Below are 13,313 nucleotides of genomic sequence, written 5' to 3' on the forward strand. Positions count from 1 at the left end.
TCTTTCAGCCAGACATTTTCTGGCGGGAAATATTTTTTGGCGGCAAACTTTCAAGTAGCGCAACGCAATATTTCTGAGTAAAACTATTCAGTTAGTTCAATCGCGAAGGGAGGACAGGTTAAAAAATCGGTGAGGCCTACAACAAATAAGGCCACTAGTGCTAAACATACATCAACGCAAGTCACGTAAATGCTCGCCTTGTTTATTCAAAGATCTTGCCGACACTTCCCTAATTGAATTTTTAAATTTAATTATTTTTAAATCAAATTATTGTTAAATTAAATTATTTTAAATTCTTAAAAGACGCCGCACTTTGTGGAAAAAAACGAAGAAACCTATAACTTTGCTCATATTCAACGAAAAATCTCTATTCTTACACTAACATGATTGTCAAATTTTTCTCTACAGACTGAGTAAGAATATCCTGATGCGCCGTGAAAAGAAAATTTTCGCGTGTTTTTTCCACTAATTGAACTTTTCAATTGAATTATTTTTAAATTCATAAAAGACGCCGCACTTTGTGGAAAAAAACAAAAAAACCTGTAACTTTGCTCAGATTCGACGAAAAATCTCCATTCTTACACTAAAATGATTGTCAGATTATTCTCTACAGATTGAATGAGAATATCTTGATGCGCCGCCGAATTTAAAACTCATTCACTGCGCATGCCCGAAAGTTAACGACACAACCAACCAACCAACCAACCAAGTCAACAAGTCCACCATCGCTATAACTCGTTCATTGCGCATGCGCGCATTCACGAGTTAAAAATCACTTTTAACTTCAGAAATCCAGTGCAGCCGATTGCAAATTTAGGACAATGAACACCCTTGGTAATTACAAGGGACCACGGCGAATGATATCAACTCTTCTTTGCAGATTACATCGAAAGAGTGACGTGAGAGATCTTTTAAAAGGCTGGCATTCTGACTGCATATGAAAAAGGATTGATAAGGGAGTTTGTATAAACAAAAACAATGAAAACGCGAAGAAGGTGAATCATCCACAAAGGACGTAAGCGAACAGTGGCGAAAAGTGACAAAAATATCGTAAATGGCAGATACCACAGTCACCATGAACAATGTCTTGGTTAGTTTTCTCTCTCTATTGGCTGCACCATGGTGCTGAGGATGAGCTCCACAAGAAATTTTGGTAACAATGGACGCATAAGAATCACAAATTACAAATAAACAAAAACCAAGGAATGAACCAATAGATCTCTTGGTAGGAATGTAAATAATAAATGGCAATTGGTAACATCCCAGATGTAACTCAAGTGATTGTAATAATAAATCCAAACACCCACTTGTTAATAAAACGACGCCTAAAAGGACGAAACGTCGCGTGCGATCTTTCTAACGAGATCGCAGTGAGGTTACTCAGAGAAGCTGCAAGAAAAAAGTTCGCCACGTAAGCGTCAACGAAAAAGGGTAATCCTCGGTTATTCCAGAAGGAGCTTGATATTTTAACCCGCACAGATTCTGTGATTTCTGTACATCCTCCAACAAACTTATCTGCAACTGCCAGGTTGATCACCAGGTACATGCCTCGCTTACGAGGACTGCGTTTTTTTATAAAAACGAAAACAGCAAGGAAATTAGCCATCACTATAGCAACAGACTCGGTCATGAATACTGTAAGCCAGGCAATGCACTCAGATGAAGGAGTCAACTGGAAACTTGTTTTATTTTGTGTTTCGTTTTGCTGATAAGAATTAACCATCTCTCTGACATAGTAAAGCCTAATAATTAGCCTCGGCTGGAGACATGGAATACCTGGCTAAGCTGTACAGGTTCAATATTTTTCCAGCTTGGTTAATTCACATGTTTAGAAAGAGTTATCGCTTCAAAGGTTTTCAAACGAAATGGTTAGTTCAACAGCGGCTTTACTCGGAGAATGCTTTGACACCCGAGCCTTCTATCAGAGCAAAATAATCGCTGAAAAGAATATTTGCTTAACGTGTTATTCGAAATGTTTCCTCTAAAACAAATAGTGCGAAGACGCAATTTATGTTTATGAGTTAATCAGAGTGGGGAAGCAGACGATTCAAACGACGGTTGCGAATCGAAGGACACTGCAATGTGAAAATGATTTTGAATAATTTATTGTTCATTACAAGTAAATTTGCCTTTCGTACACAGATTAAAAATATTTCTTAAACAAGTCACCCTAAAATCTCATTTACCTTCGAAATACAGACGCTTTCTTTTAGCTCTGTCCTGTGTTCTCTCGGCATCGAAGACCTTGGAGAAACACAAATATGTTCGTACCACTGCACTGGAAAGTGTTACTAATTGGTTCATTAGTCCAACCAATCACAGAGAAACCTAGGAACTTTACGTCATCAGTATGGAATGTAACATGTGTTACACAGACGTCTGTTTTGCAGTGCACATATTGTTGGGCTGCGAAACAACATCATCATACCCTACATTCTGAGTGAAACAACTTCCATGCAATAAATGCAATGCGGGCTTATTCGAAAATTCATATTACAAATATTTCATCGTTGACTAACAGTATTCCTTTCTTCTCAAACAAGGACATTTGTGCGAAAAGCGCGATGCTCGAAAGCCATTGAATTCTAATCCAAACTTAACTGATAACCGCTAAAGCGACCGTTCGCTATTGGCGTTTATTATTATAATTAAATCGTTTTCCAAGAATAAAGGCGCTGTTACACTAAGCAATTTTTCTTGCAACTTGTCTCGCAATTGTTGCACGGATCGTTGCCTGGTGTAACATGCCCTGAAATGAACATGTCTCGCAATGTTTTGTTGCCGCAATCGTTGCGAGAAGTAGGTTCTACTTCGTGCAACGGTGACCGCAAAAAAAAAAAAAAAGAAAAACGTTGCGATGCATGCTCATTTCAGGGCATGTTACACTAGGCAACGACTCGGGTAACTTGTGTCGCAACTTCGCGACGAAATTGCGAGACAATTTGCAAGAAAAATTGCCTAGTATTACAGCAGCTTAAACTGATAATCTATCTTGAAAGCCGGGGCGATGGAAACGCAAAACAAGACGTTTTGCGTTTAAAGGATCCCAGCCTGAGAATGGCATTCTATTCTTAAGCGCAAAAGGGAGACAAGACAAGGGTCTTTTTTACAAAAATTACTGACGTGTTTAGGGTACGTTAAACTATGTTGTTTCTTATTAAATTATAAAAATCATCTTCTGATACACGAAATTCTCAAAGTGATAGAATACACTCAAGATGCAGATAATCCATAAGAACACGAATTGTTGTAAATGAAACAGAAAGCCCAAAAGCTTATTTTGGTGTAGAAGAAAACAAAAGCTCTGTATGTCGTAGCAGCTGATTGGATTGTACCTTCAAACAACGAAGTTACGTTTGCTCCTAGTATTAAAAAAATGACACAAGTTGACCTGTGTTGAACGATTGTGACGTTCAAACATGCCAACTTGTATTTGCAAACCCACGAAAATCAGCAAATACTTGTTTTGCTTTGTGAAGGCGAATGCAAATTAACATTCTCTAACAAATTTCATAACATTCTTACGCAAGTTCAAGCAACTAAGTCAAGCTGTTTCCACAATTCTCTCAAGTAAATCCATGACTTACATGCGACCTCCAAACTTCGCCAGGATAAATATGCAATTTATAACATAATGCGCGTGCTTCCTTATCTAATTCCTATTGGCGTCAACATGGTACATTTCTCAACATACGCACAGCCGTCCGTCCATAAAATGACGTGTCGGCAACTTGCAGACAAACTTGGGTTTCCGTCGCTTAGTTTTAGTTTGTACAAACTAATTCAAAGAAACAATTTCAGATGACACGTTCTCGTTCAGACCATACCATTGTGGCTGATAAGAACCTTTGTTTTTCGGTACAGCACATTGAGAGAATTTTGAAATCAATCACAAATAGAACCTGTTTTCCGCGTACTACTTTTCCATACTTAGCTGTTTCTATGTTATAAAAGAACTGGTTCATGCTTTGACCTGTGCGTATATCGAGTTATGGATGCACTTGGGAAGTTTGGAGGGCACTCAAGAAGCTCTGTGGCTCCAGATGTGCTCAGGTGTACCTGCGCACAAAACGCGTAGTCAAAACGGCTTTGAACCTCTAAGCCTCTGTTACACTCGCAATTTTTCTTGGAAATGATGCCAACTGATGTTAGGAAATGATGTTAGTGTAAGGTTTAGCGTTAGGATTAGGTTAGGGTAACGGTTTAGGGTTAGTGTTACGGTTAGGTTCGTTGGGGACAAGTTACACACGTTGCGTGGTGAAAGCTCTGAAATGAACATGTCTCGCAACGTGGCAACAAAAAATTCGGACAGTAAAATCTAGCTCTACTTTTAGCAACGATTGTGGCAACAAAAAATTTCCGCAACATAGATACGAGAAAAAGTGTCTCGTGTAGCAGCGTCTCTAGCATAAGAGCTCAAAAGCCTTTCCTGTTCTGTTGAAGGAGCTGAAAGAAGCAAACTTGTAATCCATTCGCACCGCGGAGTTTACGTACGAGTTGATCTGAATAATGTTATGAACGTTTTTCAATATTACAAAATGTTGAATACAGAGCCACAAAAGGCAAACCAGATCAAGTTGTACCAGTTTCAGAGTCGAGTCCGTATCTGCTAGAATTGTCCAAAACAGCATGACTGCGTCCCTTGATTATCGACCAGCATTCACTCAACATGAGCTTACAATAATAGTGTTTCTAGTGGTAGGTTGAAAGGATTACCCTTGTACTTTCACAATGGTGTCAAAATAGCCTCCCCCTCCCCCCTTTCTCCCAAACCCTCTCCAGCCTACCCTAGAGTCCTCGCATTCTATTTGATAATATCTATTCACTAAATGTCTCGAACTCATTCTTCTGTGTCCTCAGGCTTGCTCTCCTCTCTCGAATGCTTTAATTTCTCTGTTAGAATGCCAGGCTTTTTCTTCACGTCTCCTTTTCTCCACAAAATGATTTCCTACAAAAAACAGACAAATAAATATGGGGGATCGCAAACATTCCCTTAATCCTGTATTTGTAGAAATAATTGATTTTAGCTTTAATATTAAGAGCAGTTTGTTGCGGATGTCACAATCTTAAGCAGCCTCCTAAAAGCCCCAATACCAATTCTTCTCACTCTTCTAATTCTATTTCATATACTAATAGTTGGAGTATGAGCTGTAGAGGCACCAAGGAAGTAACCATAGTGATCATTTCATTAACTCTCGTGATCAGTTTTAACTTGCACAAATTCACATAATCTTTTATTACTGCTTGTAACTATTTTAATACGCATATTCTAAATAGAAAATCAGTAGTCATACTTCAATCTGAATATCTCAAATATTGCAGGGATACGAATGGTAAAATTAGCAGAATCAGCCTTTATGAATTCCAATCTTTCTCTTACCAAGGCTGTTGCCTAAGAAAAATTTCAAGGAGCCCACAAGGCCAAGAAGTTACAAAACTGTAGGAGCCCAACATGTGAAGTGTTAGGTGCTGCTGCAAAATATTTAGGCGCCCAGAGCATCTTCTTGGAGGTCCCAGGTTATGGGCCTCCTGTTCGGTAGCAGCCTAGCTTACTGTTTTTCGTTTTGTGTCCATGTGTAACATTTATTGCAGAAGATAAGTCTGCTTCTGAGAAGCATAAAATGTTTCAGATTTTTGTTTTCAGAAAGTCTTGCTTTCACAACAAATGCTAGATGTACCCACAAGCGGACAAACAGTTTGGGAAACAATGGCAAAAAGCTAGGGCCAGTGGGCCCCCTTCTGTAGTTATAAGTGGCCCATTTTCAAGAAAGGGGGCTCAAGAAAGGGGGCCCAAGAAAGGGGGCCCCCAAAAAAGATAGTTGAACTTCCCAGAAGCAATCCAAGAAAGAATACGAACACAGAAAAAAAGGAAGAAGAAAAAGACAAAAAGAGACAGAAAGAGGCTACAAATTTTGAAGTATGAAGCAGCGGTCATATATTAATCTTATCGTCAGCGATGCTTTCGAATTCTTTATTTCAGTAAACAATTAGTTATCCTTGGGCACAATTTTGTGCGCCCCATTTGACACGTCAACGTGTATTTTATGCGACCTTTTTTTTATTCGAAATCCCACAAAGCCCCGCTCTGGAATAAACCCCGTAAAGCAATGTTTCCTCGTTTACCTTATTGATTTTACATTCCTAGTGCGTGAAACGCGTACCTGTTGTTTGAAGTACCTTCTCTCTTCTTCATCTACCAGCACAAGATTTAAGAAGTACCTCACAGAAAACTTCTTGTTGACATCTTTGAATGTGGGTGTCAGTTCATAGCCAGCGAGGAAAAGCCTGATAGGAATGGACTCCCCTGAACAACAACAACAACAGGAAAAAAAAAATAACATGAACCACTTGAAAGAGTTCAGCACTTCAATCAACATCTGATGAGGATACGTTGCCAAATCAGCTGCTGAGTACATTAATTTCTCCATGATATAGGGGAATCCGATGTTAAATGATTTTCTCCAAAAGATACATGAAGATTGTTTGAAATAATTTATGCCCAGTGTTAACAGAAAACATCCTACTAAGAGGGATTTAGATAAGCAGACACTTCCTGTGACAAATTTGAAATCTGAATCTCTTCACACCTGGAAGCTGCAGACTCCAACCCACAAAACCAACAAATACAGTCACCTCTCTCATAGTGACCACTGCTCGTAAGCAACCACCTCCTGTAAGCGACCACTTTGTTGTGCCCCAAGGGTGGTCGTTTACTAGAGAGTTGACTGTAATTGGTTTTATCCACTGAGTTGATGAGGTTATTTGGCCACTGAAAAGAGATTGGAAAGCTAACGTTTTGAGCGTTAGACCTTCATCAGAGCGAAGCATGAGTACAGTAGTGTTTAATGTATTACTCAACCAAAGCGCAATTCAAAAGAAAGATAAACAGCTCTTACCTCTCACTGGAGCACCATCCATGATCTCATACTTGGCAATTGTCTCATTTTCATTGTACGTATTAGGGCCTAAGACCAACATGAACAAAACATGAACAAAAACAGTATACATGTACATTGTGAGAATTAAGAAAGAAAACATTCATTCACTATAACACTACTCTTCCCGAGCTTGAAACACTGTGCTCCCACTGATTCTGTTGGCAGAGCACTCAACTGGTTTGATTACTGTTGGAAACCTCTAAGAGATGTTTCTTCCTTTGTCTCTTGCTGATGACCACCCACACACAGTTTACGTAGGGGCCAATTACATGAACCAGGCTGGCTTGGTTAGCTGGTCTGGCTCAGTTTCAGCCTGGTACTACACGAGGCAAGCCAGGCCAGCAATGGCTACCTTTAAGCCTTGTCATGTGAGAAAATATTTATTGCTGCACCAGCGAGAATGGATCAAATGACTTGCTTTTGTTAAATCATCAATTTTGTAAATTATTGTTCACATTCAGCTTTATGGTTGTCTGTTCCTTCATACATGTACACTAATGTCAAATTTAAATAGAAATATGGACTTTTCAATGAGAAACTACTGTGGTGTAGAATTTTGTCATGGGATATTGCTGGGCTGGTTGGCTCTTGTGTAATTGCCACATTATTTTTTTTTTATTTCGTTTGTTTTCTAGCACAGGTTCTGGATGTGTCATGGCCATTCACTGCTACTGTACATGTAAATTAAGTTGTGAAAAAAAACATGAAATTCAAAACCCCTTTGTGATTCACAAACCATTTGAAGAATGATGAGAAGAATAAAGAAGATACAATGTACTTATGATTAGATTAAAATACATGTAAAGACTTCCACATACAACTGTAACAGCTCTTATGCAACCCACGACAGAAAATTAGTGTCACTGCTTTAGTGTTGTGTTTGACAATACACATGTATTATTATTGTGGCACAAAAAAAAAGACCAACAACCACAAACCATAACAGTTCACACTTTAAGGGGCCAAGCTCCTTTGGTTTGCTGAGATCTCAGCAAGTCTGTGAAACAGGCATTTCTCATACATGTGAATCACCCATGAAAAAAAGGATTCAATAAAGCACATTAAAAATTTGATGATTTGTCCCAAGTTTGTTCAAACTGGATCAAATTTAAAATTTAACCTAAAAAACACATAACTACAGTATACATGTATTGTAAGCCGCCATTTCTACACTGGGCCCTCAATTAAGTTATTTTTGCTTACACAAAGACTATAAAGTGTGTTCATGGTGGCCATATTGGTTGAGCGAAACAAAACAATAATTTTCCTTTGGGAAATAGATTTTATTTTTATGCTATTATCTTTTATAATTCGGCTTCTCCAAGTGGCCTCCGTGAACACACTTTATCTCTTACAGTGTACCTGTTCCAGTTGTTTCTCTCTTTATAATCGCTAATTCCATATGCTTGATCTTGATCCGCACAAGAAGAAAATAAATCTTGCCTACAATAACATCTTTCAAGTGATACCTAGGGAATAATCAACATGAAGATTTGCTTAGGGAAAGAATGGTAATTATGGTAAAGGTAATGTGTTTATATACGCACATACATGTATTACACCGTCTCATTGCGGTTTACATTATTCTTCTGTGGGGTGAGATCAGACAACAGCATGTAAAGAAAGCAAATGCATGTTTCATGAGAAATAGCAGTGCTTAGGACTTCACTAACATGGATGCCTCTCATCCATTCTTTTTGACAATCAACTGCTGCTTCATCCATTCATGCAGTCTCTTTGTCCAATTTGGATAATAAAACGTTCTTAACCCTCAGGGTTTAATCTAGTAATTGGCTTCCAAGAGCCCAGTGGGCCTTCTTCAGAGATTTTAGACAAGGGTGCACCCAGCGAGAACATTTAACCCTTGAAGCCCTTAAAGTGATCAGAATCAAATTTCTCCTTCATAGAAGAAATTTGATGCTGATCACAGTTGGGGTTTAAAGGGTCAAGCTTTAACCCAACTCTTAACTGGCTTTGATTGGTTCTAGAAGCATTCAGCTGCAGGAAACTGCAAAAGATGTAGTTCTTGCTAGATATAATTATTTTGAACCACAGGAGGAAGCTTTCTGCTTTTCAATGGCTGAGGCTGCAGTAAACTTATGCCCATGTACAGTCAAACCCCACACATAATATTTATTACAACAAACATCAAAGATTTTAAGGCTTTTTATCAATTAATAGAGGTGATTTTGTTATCAAATGAATACGATTATGTACAATCTAGCAATGTTCCCACACACCTCAACATGCAGTGTGCACAACAAATTTCATCCTCACATATAGTGAGGTTTTGTCATGTTTTAGATTATACACACACTTACTTTGATTTGTTATATTCAAACTCTATGTGCAGGCAATCTTCGATACCAACTTCCATTTTGATGCTGAAAAACACACAGTCGAAAAGAAACATTAATTTTATTAAACATTTACGACATGACAGAACATTATTTTGGCCATCCTCAACTGATGATTTACATTTATTTATTACACAACACTAAAACCTAAAGAAATATCTTAATTTACCAGTACATGTACAAGTTCCCAAGGAAAACAATCATGAAGACACAAGAGTTGTAGAATAGAAGCAGTTTGCCACTTGACCAGAAAGATATGACACCAGACATTTTCTGGCCAACTAGCTCGATCTGGGGCTGGATTCACAAACCCCTCCTGTAAGTTAAGATGTATCTAAAATGTTGTTTCTTGACAATAGCCTATTGTTATGCCAACACTGGATATTGTTAAGAAAAGAATAGTTATGATACATGTTAGCTTACATGAAGGGTTCATGAATCTGGCCTCTTGTCTCTACAGAGCAGCCTCCCAGATGCTTACATTGTAAATCCAACTTCCAGTCAACTTCCATTGGTCCCTATGCTAAGACCAGTGAAATTGCCACATTGCTATCTGCATTTGCATTTAGCACTTTACAAGCTGTGTTTACAAAACCCCATCAGCAGTTTGCTGTAATCATATTTTTATTGCGTCTAAATAAACACTTTTTTTTGTTTGTCGTTGTTGTGAAATTCAACTATGTTCTGAGTACATGTATGATATCCCAATGTAATGTAATATTATTATCTTGTGAGCATTCCACCACAAGTTGCCGGAACATTTCCCCACATAAAGACTCTTTAAGGGCATGATGGCAGTAATTCATGTCTTGATTAATGACAGTAAATAACTAATTAATGTAAACACCTGTTGTTCATCTCTGGGAAGCTTGACAGAGTGTGCACTGCAAGGTCCAGCTCTTTGCTTATGTCGCTGATTCGTCTGATGACGGAAACTCGCAGGAAATATCTAAGAAACAGTCAAAACAAGGATAACTTAGAAGAGTGAGTGCAATTAATTTGTGTGAGTAACAAATTGATTAAAATAATGTACATGTATCTAGACCCAAAATTGCAAAATGTACCTTGAATTACATTTATGAAACCAAATGCAGCATGAAATAAAGACAACTTGGAGGATTTATGAGGTTGACAATTTAGAGTGATTTTCATCCTGGGCATTTGGAGACAGAAGTTGATTTTAAAAACTACACTTTCTCTTACTTTGTGCTCATATTAATTTAAGTCAAGATAACAGTCTGGTCCCAGTTGTTCAAAGAGCAGAAAACTTTGTACAGTGGATAATTTGCTATCCAGCAAATATATTTATTGGTTGGAGCACATCTTATCTGCTGGATCAAAACTAATGATGCTAAGTTAGTGTCAAAACATAATCGTTTTGTAGCCATGTTTTCAATCTCAAAATGATTTGATAAAAGTAATATTTTATTGCAAATTTTTATGGTCAAAAAGGATCTTTAAAACTGGTACAAAAAATAAATCAACAGTTTCCCTTTACATGTGTCTTCAAAATTCAACCCACAAATGATGACAGCACACTCTGCATATTTTCTTTCTTGTTTTCTTATAACTACTGTATGTACATTTGAGTTTGCCAGATTTCTGCAGCATACCCTTCAACATTAACCACCTCAATCAACAAATCTCTGTGGAAAAGTGAGTCATTCATCCTGCCTCCTTTATTAATTTTGATAAAATTATGTTTGACAACTTGTTTTTGACTTGTAACCTTACTAAATTCAGCCAAACCGCAGAAAAAAATTGACAAAGTTTTTTGTTAATTAGTAAACCTCTGGTCTCACTGGATCCTGAAAGCACACTGGAAAAATTGAGTTAAAACTTTTGCTTCAGCCACATGGATTGTACTTTTTTTTCCCACTCAACAGACCAAGTTTTTCCACTGGGTTCTGAAGCCACACAAGTTCACCTTAGTGAACCTAGTTTAAATGTTCTACTATACAGCACAGCATGGCCCAGGAAGAGCATTCATGACAACATGACAACCATGTTACAAATCCAGCTGGTGATCAACGAAGTATAAAACTAGCTACAACAGTAACTCACCTTAGCCGGACATTCGCACCAGTGTAAGTCTCGTAAGGCTTCTCCACATTTACAAACTCAAAATCATAAGTTGCACTCTGCATCAGCTCCCCAGGTCGTGCCAAATCTCTCACCAAAGATGTGAACTCATGATGGTTACCACGATCATAAAAAAGTTCTAGAAAAAAGGAACAGATAAAGTCCTGAATAAGTGAATGATCATCACAGTTAAACACACAACTTAAGCAGTTGTGAGAAGAAAGCCTTGAACAAAAATTTAGGCTTGAACAGGATTCAAACCCATGACCTCTGCGATACTGATGCAGTGCTCTACCAACTGAGCTATCGAGCCAACTGGGAGCTGGTCACTTGTGAATTTGTAATATACCCATAGAGGTGATGAGATGAGAGTGAACATATGAAAATTCATGCATTTGAATTGCGGAAGAAAGAATGAATAAGTGAATGATCATCATAGTTATCTATACAACTTAAGCAGTTGCAAAAAGAAAGCCTGACAAAAATTCAGGATTGAACGGGATTCAAACCCATGACCTCTGAGATACCGGTGCAGTGCTCTACCAATATAGGCTATCAAGCCAACTGTGAGCTGGTCATTTGTGAAGGCTTTCTGCATATATACACTGTAACTGTGATGATCATTCACTTATTCATTCTTTCTTTCGCAACTCAAATGTATGAATTTTCATATAATCATTTCATCACCTCTAAGGGTGATTTTATTGTGCTTGAAACATGACAACGGAAGAAAGGCAGACTCATCAAACAAGTTATGCTATTTTGCTGCTGATTTTTTTTAGTAATACATACATGTACATATTAACCCATAGAAATCTGTCATTATTTCAATAGGGTACAGTGTCTACAATGAGCACATAATTGTGACAAAGAAAGTAGACAGTGCGCAGATAACCAGTGTCTCTAAAAGGGGGTTAACGATGTATGTAAGTTTGTGACTCGGGACACAGAAAAGTGTTCGGTGTCCTCATTTAAGCAGGTTAAATTTAGAGAAAAGATATGAGCTTCTTGTTGGGACAAACAAAACTGCCCGTAATATCCAAGTGTCTGCAGAGCGGGGTTCCATTGTACTTAATTATCCTCTCCCCTATAAGGGTTTTTCAGGGATAATAAAAAATAAACTGGACAGAAACAAACTAATAGTTCTGTAGGTAGAACATAACATTGTTAAGAATCCCAACTGGCAGGAGGCACACAGGCCCGGCCGAAGAGTTGAGCTCAGGGCTACTGAGCTGCAACTCCAGTTAGTGGTCAGAGCAGGACGTGAACTCAGGACCTCCAGATAACAAGTCCGACCTCCTAACCACTCAGGCACGCTAGGTGTACCTCCTCCTTACATTTACAGTCAATTCACGTCACGCATGGCCAGTATTTCCGAGAATGAAATGAACATTCAAATTCCTCTTTGCAATGTCCAACGTGTGAATAGAATGTTGAACATTTCTCTGGAAATGTTTCCGAAAAAGATGGAAAAAAAAAAGATTCAAAATACTTGGGAAACAGTAAGACTTAATTATTGTTATTCTTGAAATACTTGATGCTGTAATGTAAAGAAAAATTCATAGCTTTATACCATCAATAAACTAGGGAATTTTCTATAGGAACTCTGAGATCTCCTTGGCTATCTTCAAAACTGACATGTAAATTTCAAAACTCTGTTCAAATTTCAAAAATACTGGTCACGTGTGTCATGAATTGACTGTAAAACAAATTTACAAAACTTCATAATGAAAGAACATGTACATGTAAGGTAGGTTCAGTGTAGGATAGCAAAAAAGTTTCTCACCTATTTGTCCAACAAACTCAATTTTGATGCCATGGTGTTCCAGTTTCTTTCCAGGAACTTTTAAATTGACATTCACCTGTTCAAAGGAGGAGGTTCTGTTACACAAGACAAATTTTTCTGCACCTTGCAACACAATGCCATTGCATAGGT

At 38.0% G+C, this 13,313-nt stretch overlaps 1 protein-coding gene across 1 annotated transcript in view; it reads right to left on the reverse strand.

Moving 5' to 3' along the window:
* Positions 1-2,089: 2,089 nt before the first annotated feature.
* The window catches only part of LOC146450825 (vacuolar protein sorting-associated protein 26B-like), a 17,184-nt gene continuing 5,960 nt past the window's right edge, over positions 2,090-13,313 (reverse strand). The window contains exons 3-10 of the mRNA XM_085099926.1: positions 13,164-13,239; positions 11,360-11,516; positions 10,143-10,244; positions 9,260-9,322; positions 8,301-8,407; positions 6,897-6,965; positions 6,162-6,304; positions 2,090-4,948 (exon numbers count right to left, since the gene is read on the reverse strand). Of these exons, the coding sequence (XP_084956052.1) occupies positions 4,841-4,948; positions 6,162-6,304; positions 6,897-6,965; positions 8,301-8,407; positions 9,260-9,322; positions 10,143-10,244; positions 11,360-11,516; positions 13,164-13,239 (825 nt within the window). The 3' untranslated portion in view covers positions 2,090-4,840. The remainder of the gene's footprint in view (positions 4,949-6,161; positions 6,305-6,896; positions 6,966-8,300; positions 8,408-9,259; positions 9,323-10,142; positions 10,245-11,359; positions 11,517-13,163; positions 13,240-13,313) is intronic.

The sequence above is a fragment of the Pavona decussata genome, unplaced genomic scaffold, assembly GCF_977016875.1.
Source record: "Pavona decussata unplaced genomic scaffold, jaPavDecu1.1 SCAFFOLD_418, whole genome shotgun sequence".
Lineage (NCBI taxonomy): Eukaryota > Metazoa > Cnidaria > Anthozoa > Scleractinia > Agariciidae > Pavona > Pavona decussata.